Genomic DNA, 9,746 nt, shown 5'->3' on the forward strand with positions numbered 1-9,746 from the left:
CCTGGGCTTACAAATCCTCTCATGTCTCTTCACAGTGCCAGACTAGAGTCAAGCTCAACAGGGTCTTCTTTCCCCGCTGATTCCGCCAAGCCCGTTCCCTTGAACCATGCGACTTATAGTCCAGTGCGACTTATATGTGGTTTTTTCCTCTTCATGGCCCATTTTTGGCCTGCTGCGACTTATACTCGGGTGCGACTTATAGTCCGGAAAATACGGTATATTGTTTTGCTGTGCAGTGGTAGAGAAGGCAAGACACCATCTGGTGTTCACACATTCAAGCCTCTCTTTTTAATTGTTGTCTGTGAGCGGATAGTTCCTGTTATATAAATTATCATCTAGATCTGTCTCAAACTATGCTGAAATTGAGGGAATTGAGTCTTGAAAGTCCTTGAAAAGTGCTTGAATGGGATGTTTCAGAAGGTGTGGGGTGGGAACTCTGTGTTAGAGTAGAGATTTTTCTCAGTATATAAGTGTGGTCCCAGTGGGAATCAAACCCACAACCTAAGCCTTGTTAGCGCTCTACCAACTGACCCCAGAGGAGAGCCTGCTATATACCGTACTGCTCTGACTGTTTACAGCATAGGAGAACTTGAGGAAACATTCCAATATCTTTACATACCAATGAAAATTGTTGATTTCATTTGTCAATAAGATAACTGTTCAGAGTGCTTAGATATACTTGTCTAAGTGTTTTGTTTCTAGGAATACAGTATGTCCCTCTGACTCAATTGAATATGAATGATTTTAGGGTGAAAATCACAGAAAGACATTCAAAACATTCACTATAGTTGTGAATTCTCATTGTGTGGGGGTGGTGGTCGTCTGGAGGTTAGAGAGGCCGGCTAAGCAAATCGGAAGGTCGCTGGTTCGATCCCCGCCTCAGGAGGGAGCTGCATGTGCCCTTGAGCAAGGCACTTAACCTCCTAATTGCTCCAGGGGTGCCGACTATGGCTGACTCTGTGTCTAGAGCAAAACATACCAACAATTGATTGCATGGCAACTGAAACATTATTACTATTATGTTTTTAAAAGGCTGAGTCTGAGTTTGTTGTTGTTGTTGTTGTTGTTGTTGTTGTTGCCGTTGCTAGGCAGCAACCAGTACGGCTCCATCCAGGGCCACACCTCCGTGACCAGCGGCAGCCTATTGGACGACGACCACTGGCACTCCGTCGTCATCGAGCGTTACCGTAGAAACGTCAACTTCACGCTGGACCGCCACACGCAACACTTCAGGACCAACGGAGAGTTTGACCACCTGGACCTGGACTACGAGGTAACCTCTCCTCCTCTCCTCTCCTCCTCCTCTCCTCCTCCTCCTCCTCCTTCTCCTCCTCTCCTCTCCTCTCCTCCCCTCTCCTCCCCTCTCCTCTCCTCTCCTCTCCTCTCCTCCTCCTCTCCTCCTCTTCTCCTCCCCTCTCCTCTCCTCCTCCTCTCCTCCTCCTCTCCTCCCCTCTCCTCTCCTCTCCTCCTCCTCTCCTCTTCCTCTCCTCTCCTCCTCCTCCTCTCCTGTCCTGTCCTCTCCTCTCCTCTCCTCTCCTCTCTTCTCCTCTCCTCTCCTCTTCCTCTTCCTCTCCTCTCCTCTCCTCTCCTCTCCTCCTCCTCTCCTGTCCTCTCCTCTCCTCTCCTCTCCTCCTCCTCTCCTCTTCCTCTCCTCTCCTCTCCTCCTCCCCTCCTCTCCTCTCCTCTTCCTCTTCCTCTTCCTCTCCTCTCCTCTCCTCTCCTCTCCTCTCCTCTCCTCCTCCTCTCCTGTCCTCTCCTCTCCTCTCCTCCTCCTCTCCTCTTCCTCTCCTCTCCTCTCCTCCTCCTCTCCTCTCCTCTCCTCTGAATTTTGGGTTCAGTGTCTTGCCCAAGGACACCTCGACATGTGGCCAGAAAGATGCAGACATTGCAATCATCAGACGCCGGCTCTACCTCCTGAGACACAGCCTCTACCATCCCTCCATCTCCTCCTCCCCTCTCCTCCCATCCCTCCATCTCCTCCTCCTCCTCCTCTCCACTCTCCTCCCCATCCCTCCATCTCCTCAACCACCCCACACCTCCACACACCTCCCACCACCAACACCACCTCCACCACCTCTCCACCCATCCCTCCAACACCACCTCCACCTCCTCCACCCTCCACCACCCACCCACCCACCACCTCCTCCTCCTCCTCCTCCTCCTCCTCCCATCCCTCCACTCCTCCTCCTCCACCCTCCTCCACCACCTCCCATCCCTCCACCACCTCCTCCTCCACCCACCACCCCTCCACACTCCTCCTCCCACACCCACCACTCCACCACCTCCACCACTCCTCCACACCCCCACTCCACCACCACCTCCACCACCACCACCTCCACCCACCACCACCTCCTCCTCCACCACCCTCCTCCACCTCCCACCCTCCACCTCCTCCTCCACACTCCTCCCATCCCCCATCCCACCACCTCCACTCCTCCACTCCTCCACATCCCTCCATCTCCTCCTCTCCTCCCTCTCCACCTCTCTCCTCCCATCCCTCCATCCTCCTCCTCCCATCCCTCCATCTCCTCCTCCTCCTCCTCTCCTCCCATCCCTCCATCTCCTCCTCCTCCTCCTCTCCTCCTCTCCTCCCCTCTCCTCCTCTCTCCTCCCATCCCTCCATCTCCTCCTCCTCCTCTCCTCCTCTCTCCTCCCATCCCTCCATCTCCTCCTCCTCTCCTCCTCTCTCCTCCCATCCCTCCATCTCCTCCTCCTCCTCTCCTCCCCTCTCCTCCCATCCCTCCATCTCCTCCTCCTCCTCCTCTCCTCCTCTCTCCTCCCATCCCTCCATCTCCTCCTCCTCCTCTCCTCCTCTCTCCTCCCATCCCTCCATCTCCTCCTCCTCCTCTCCTCCCCTCCTCCTCTCCTCCTCTCTCCTCCCATCCCTCCATCTCCTCCTCCTCCTCCTCTCCTCCTCTCTCCTTCCATCCCTCCATCTCCTCCTCCTCCTCCTCTCCTCCTCTCTCCTCCCATCCCTCCATCTCCTCCTCCTCCTCCTCCTCCTCCTCTCTCCTCCCATCCCTCCATCTCCTCCTCCTCCTCTCCTCCTCTCTCTCCCATCCCTCCATCTCCTCCTCCTCCTCTCCTCCCCTCTCCTCCCATCCCTCCATCTCCTCCTCCTCCTCTCCTCCCATCCCTCCATCTCCTCCTCCTCCTCTCTCCTCCCCTCTCCTCCCATCCCTCCATCTCCTCCTCCTCTCTCCTCTCCTCCTCTCTCCTCCCATCCCTCCATCTCCTCCTCTCCTCCCCTCTCCTCCTCCTCTCCTCCCATCCCTCCATCTCCTCCTCCTCCTCTCTCCTCCTCCTCTCCTCCCATCCCTCCATCTCCTCTCCTCCTCTCTCCTCCCATCCCTCCATCTCCTCCTCCTCTCTCCTCTCCTCCTCTCTCCTCCCATCCCTCCATCTCCTCCTCCTCCTCCTCTCCTCCTCCCATCCCTCCATCTCCTCTCCTCCTCTCTCCTCCCATCCCTCCATCTCCTCCTCCTCTCTCCTCTCCTCCTCTCTCCTCCCATCCCTCCATCTCCTCCTCCTCTCTCCTCTCCTCCTCTCTCCTCCCATCCCTCCATCTCCTCCTCCTCCTCTCCTCCCCTCTCCTCCCATCCCTCCATCTCCTCCTCCTCCTCTCTCCTCCCCTCTCCTCCCATCCCTCCATCTCCTCTCCTCCTCTCTCCTCCCATCCCTCCATCTCCTCCTCCTCTCTCCTCTCCTCCTCTCTCCTCCCATCCCTCCATCTCCTCCTCCTCCTCTCCTCCTCTCCTCCCATCCCTCCATCTCCTCCTCCTCCTCCTCTCCTCCTCTCTCCTCCCATCCCTCCATCTCCTCCTCCTCCTCCTCTCCTCCCCTCCTCCTCTCCTCCTCTCTCCTCCCATCCCTCCATCTCCTCCTCCTCCTCCTCCTCTCCTCCTCTCCTCCCATCCCTCCATCTCCTCCTCCTCCTCCTCTCATCCCCTCTCCTCCCATCCCTCCATCTCCTCCTCCTCCTCCTCTCCTCCTCTCTCCTCCCATCCCTCCATCTCCTCCTCCTCCTCCTCTCCTCCTCTCTCCTCCCATCCCTCCATCCCCCGGGGGTAGCAGGTGTGGGTGGAGGAGAAGAGATGGAACAGATCATGTGATCAGGTCTGACTCGCGGCTGTACTGACGACATCTCTGGAGTCAGGTTACAAAGCGAGATGTGTGTCTCTCCTTTTCTCTCTCGCTCTCTCTATCTTTCTCCTCTCACTGACTCTGGGACTTCCACCCCCCCCCCCCCCTCTGTCACACACACACACACACACATTTCTGCTCATATATTGTTGTTTTGTCAACATTTCCTGTTTCCTGTGCACCACCCTCACCAAGTCAATTTCCTGCCACTGAAAATAATTCTGATTTTGATTCTGATTCTCTCTCTCCTTCCCCTCCTCTCCCCCCCTCCCCTCCTCTCCCCCCTCCTCCCTCCCCCTCCCCTCTTCTCTCCTCTCTCCATCCGCTCTCTCTTCCCCCTCCCCTCCTCTCCCCCCTCCCCTCCTCCCTCCCCCCTCCCCTCCTCTCTCTCCATCCTCTCTCTCTCCCCCCTCCCTCCCCTCCTCTCCCCCCTCCCCTCCCTCCTCTCTCTTCCACCTCTCCCCTCCTCCCTCCCCCCTCCTCTCTCTCCCTCCTCTCTCTCCCTCCTCTCCCTCCCTCCCCCCCTCCTCTCTCCCTCCTCTCTCTCTCCCCCCTCCCCTCCTCTCTCTCCCTCCTCGCTCTCCCCACCCCCCTCCTCTCTCCCCCCCCTCCTCTCCCCCCCCTCCTCTCTCCCCCCTCCTTCCAGATCAGTTTCGGGGGCCTGCCGGTGTCGGCCAAGCCCAGTGGGGGGGGCAGGCAGAGCTTCGTGGGCTGCATGGAGGGCATCACCTACAACGGAGACAACATCACCAGTCTGGTCCGCAGGAAGAGAGTCGATACCTCCAGCTTTGTAAGACTCACACACACACACACACACACACACACTCACACACACACACACACACACACACACACACACACACACACACACATACTGTATATACACACACACACACACACACACACATATATACACACACACACACACACACACATATATACACACACACACACACACACACACACTCACACACACACACACTCACATATATACACACACACACTCACACACATATATACACGTATACACACACACACATACTGTATATACACGTATACACACACATATATACACGTATAGATATATACACGTATACACAAACACACACACATATAGATATATACACGTATACACACACACACACGCACGCACACACACACACACGCACACATATACTGTATATATACACACACACACACACACACACACACACTCGCATACACACAGAGAGACTTCAGCCCAGAAGAGAACAATTACTGCTCTGTAGTCAATGGGGTTTGTGTGTATGTGTGTGTGTGTGTGTGTGTGTGTGTGTGTGTGATAGTATATGAGGCTATTACAGTATGTTCTGTTGAAATATAGCTGGTAGCATTACTATTGATCTGACTGCTTTTCAACCTCCCAGCCTTGTGTCCTGTTTGTGTGTGCGTGTGTGCGTGTGCATGTGCGTGTGTGTGTGTGTGCGTGTGCGTGTGTGTGCGTGTGTGCGTGTGTGCGTGTGCGTGTGCGTATGTGTATTGACTCACTAATCTGCTGCCTGATCTTCTCTCTTCCTGGTGTTGGATTGCAGAGAGCTTTCACCATGGAGGACACACACACACACACATACACACACACACACACACACACACACACACACACACACACACATACACACATACACACACACACACACATACACACACAGACACACACACAGACAGACACACACACACACACACACACACACAGACACACAGACACACACACACACACACAGACACACAGACACAGACACACACTAGGGCTGCACGATTAATCGATTTTAAATCGAAATCGCGATTTGAGATGGTGCGATTAGCAAATCGCAAAGCCTGCCATTTGGGATACGTTATACAGCGCGTCGGATTCAAAGTCAATGAACGCACACACCCAAGAACAACAACACTGCACGTGAAACGCCCAGGTGTGAATCTGAAGACGTTTCAGTAGCTAGCAACATTAATGGTGTGGATAAATGGCTTCAGCAGAGCCAGAAGCAACGATTTAGTCCCGAAGAAAACAGCACTTCTGTTGTAAGTATTTCGGGTTTAGGACGACAGATGTGCAACAAAAGCAGGTGTTGCGCACGACCTGTCGTGGAACAATCTCTACATCCAGAGGCAACACCACAAACCTGTATCAGCACTTGAAAAAGTACCACAGGCAGCTCTATGACGAGTGTACGGTCAGAAACGGAGAGTTAAGTGAAAGTCCCGTAGCCCGGTCTAACGTTAAGCAACCTAGTGTTTTAGAGTCGTTTGTGGCTGTTACGCCGTATGAAAAGGGTTTAAAAAACGCTGGATAAAAGATAATGTGATTCCATCCCGCACGTACTTGCGGCCATCCCAGAAATGTACGCGGAATGTAGGAAGATACTTGAGACGGAGCTGAAAAATGTCGAGTACTATGCAACAACAACAACCGATCTGTCGGGCAGGACGACCGAGCCGTATCTCAGTCTCACCGTGCTTCATACATTACGACTTTGAGTTGAAGAGTTGCCTGCAAACGGTATACTTTCCTGCTTTATCTATTTAAATGTTTACAGAAAGGACCTATTCTTTTTTACTGGACATTTTTATTATCACTTGATTGCAGTATGTGCAATATTTAGATGCTGCTCCTTTGCCATAATTAAATAACCTTGTTTGTAGAAAGGTCCTATTTTATTTTCATATTGGAATTGGAAATGATTTTTTTTTTTACACTTGAGAGAAACAAAATGGCAGCTGTTTAAAAAACCCATACATACGTTGTTCCAAATAATATATTTTAAGTTCTCATCCTTGCATTAGAATTAGAGCAGTTAACAGTTTGATGGTATCATGTGGTAATGCTCTCTGAAATTAGCCCATGATAGAAGGTGATAGACAGATTCATCCAATCACCTGCCAAGTATTTTTGAAAGTACCTGCCCTTTTCCAAACAGCTTCCAATTAAGCTTTCCTAGATGGATGTGTGAAACAAACCATCTGAGTCAGGTTAGTAATGCTCCATCACATGTTTTAATCTGAAGCTTGACTTTAAAGCAACCCAATGTAAGTTTAGTTCTTTCACTCGTAGCTCGGGCTGTGGGGCTGCTAGAGGAGGGAGCCAATTCTCCTCAGTCCCCTGAAGACGTACAAACAAACTGCACGTTGATACGACCTTCCTAGCCGGAGATATGGCCACACTTTACAAAAACGTCTGTTGGGTCGCTTTAAAAAAAAAAAACGCAAATTAAATCGCAATCGCAATATCTGTCCAAATAATCGCAATTCGATTTTTTTCCCCAAATCGTGCAGCCCTAACACACACACACACACACACACACACACACACACACACACACACATACACACACACATACACACACATACTGTACACACACACATAGATAGATAGATAGATAGATAGATAGATAGATAGATAGATAGATAGATAGATAGATAGATAGATAGATAGATAGATAGGTAGATAGATAGATAGATAGATAGATGGATAGATTGATAGATATGTAGATAGATAGATAGATAGATTGATAGATAGATAGATAGATAGATAGATAGATAGATATGTATGAATGAATGAATGAATGGTCTTTATTGTCATTGCTATAGTACAGGTACCAAACAACGAAATTTAGGAGGGGTGGCTCCCCTGGTGCTAGGAAAGAAAAAAAAGACTAAAAAAAACACAAGAAGGGAAGGAGCTGGTTAACATAAATAAAGGCTATGTACACTATCCACTATACTATACTGTACAGATAGACGACTAGGGTTGTCATATTGCACATAGTGTTATTGCACATTCATTTGAAGTGTCGCAGTTTGCAGGCTTGAAATGTACATATTTGTGCCTCAGCACTACACCTGATTTTTTCAGTCCAGCAGCTGCCATCAATCCATCCAGACTGTCCAGGGCCCAGAACCTAGGTCTTTGCTGTGTTCAGGGCCTGGATGGCCCTGGGGTAGAAGCTGTGCTTCAGTCTGTTTGTCCTTGCGGCCATGGTCCTGTACCGCCTTTTCGAGGGCAGCCGGGCAAAGTGTTCGTACCCAGGGTGGGTTGGGTCTCTGGAGATATTGGAGGCCTTCCTGAGACAGCGTGTGTTGTACAGCTCTTCCAGAGAGGGGAGGGGGGCGCCGGTGATCTTCTGGGCTGTTCTCACGACTCTCTGTAGCGCATTTCTCTCCGCGGTTGTGCAGCTGGAGAACCAGTTGCAGATGCCGTAGGTGAGGATGCTCTCCACTGCGCCGCGGTAGTAGGCCACCATTATCTCCTGCTTATTGTGTTCCTTCCTGAGGACTCTCAGGAAGTAGAGCCGTTGTTGTGCCTTCTTGATGGTGGCTGCTGTGTTGTTCTTCCAGGACAGGTCATCCTGTATGTGCACCCCCAGGAATCGGAGGGCAGAGACTCTCTCCACGCTCTCTCCGTCGATGAGCAGGGGCTGGATCTCAGACTTTTTCCTCCTGAAGTCCACGATGATTTCCTGGGTCTTTGACTTGTTCAGCAGCAGGTTGTTAACCTTGCACAGCTTGCTCAGTTGCTCTACCTCATCCCTGTACGCCGCCTCGTCCCCCCCCGAGATGCAGCCCACCACGGTGGTGTCGTCTGCAAACTTTACGATGGAGTTGCTGGGGTGGACGGGGGTGAAGTCGTAGGTGTAGAGGTTGTAGAGGATGGGGCTTAGCACGCAGCCCTGGGGGGACCCAGTGCTGAGTCTGAGGGCTGTGGAGGTGTGGGAGCCCACCCGCACCCTCTGGGGGTGGTCGGTCAGGAAGTCCTTGATCCATGCACATATAGAGTGTGATAGTCCCAGGTCTAGTAGTTTGGTCACTAGCCTGTCTGGAAGGATGGTGTTGAAGGCAGAGCTGAAGTCCACAAAGAGCAGTCTCGCGTAGCTGTTTCCCCTCTCCAGGTGGGATAGAGTGGCGTGGAGAGTCGTCGCGATGGCGTCCTCTGTGGACCTGTGGGCTCTGTAGGCGAACTGGTATGGATCCAGGTTGGGCGGGAGGCGTGTGAGTATGTGGGCCCGGACTAGTTTCTCGAAGCACTTCATGATGATTGGTGTGAGTGCCACCGGGCGGTAGTCGTTTAGGCAGCTCACCGTGCTTTTGTTCGGGACTGGGATGATAGTTGAGGTTTTCAGGCAGGGTGGGATGGTGGCCTGGGACAGGGACTGGTTGAAGATGTTGGTGAAAACCCCGGCCAGCTGGTCGGCGCAGTCCCTCAGCACCCGTCCCAGGACGCCATCCGGCCCTGAGGCTTTCCTGGGGTCCACCGCCTTCAGCACGCGTCTCACTTCATGCTCTGTGAGGGTGAGGCTGCTGAGAGCTGGAGAGAGTGGTGTTTGTGTTGTGGTTACCTCCGTACGCCCCTCGTCGAACCGGGCGTAGAAGGTGTTCAGCTTTCCCGCCAGCAGGGGGTCGTCCTCTGCGGCTGTGAGCCTGTTGGCTCTGAAGTTTGTCATGTGCTGAACCCCCTGCCACATCCGCCTGGAGTCGTTGCTCAGGAAGCATTCCTCAATCTTCTCTCTGTGGTCTGCCTTGGCCTCTCGGATGCCGCGCTTTAGGTTAGCCCTGGTGGTGCTGTACAGCAGTGT

At 52.6% G+C, this 9,746-nt stretch overlaps 1 protein-coding gene across 1 annotated transcript in view; it reads left to right on the forward strand.

The window, feature by feature from the left end:
* Window positions 1-408: 408 nt before the first annotated feature.
* Window positions 409-9,746, forward strand: part of LOC308151786 (contactin-associated protein-like 2) — a gene marked incomplete at both ends in the record, with an annotated part of 58,240 nt that continues 48,902 nt past the window's right edge. The window contains 3 exons of the mRNA XM_080524686.1: window positions 409-427; window positions 1,089-1,273; window positions 4,790-4,933. Coding sequence (XP_080380812.1) covers window positions 409-427; window positions 1,089-1,273; window positions 4,790-4,933 — 348 coding nt within the window. The remainder of the gene's footprint in view (window positions 428-1,088; window positions 1,274-4,789; window positions 4,934-9,746) is intronic.

This window comes from Nansenia antarctica (assembly GCF_963989245.1).
Source record: "Nansenia antarctica genome assembly, chromosome: 2".
NCBI classification, from domain to species: Eukaryota; Metazoa; Chordata; class Actinopteri; order Argentiniformes; family Microstomatidae; genus Nansenia; species Nansenia antarctica.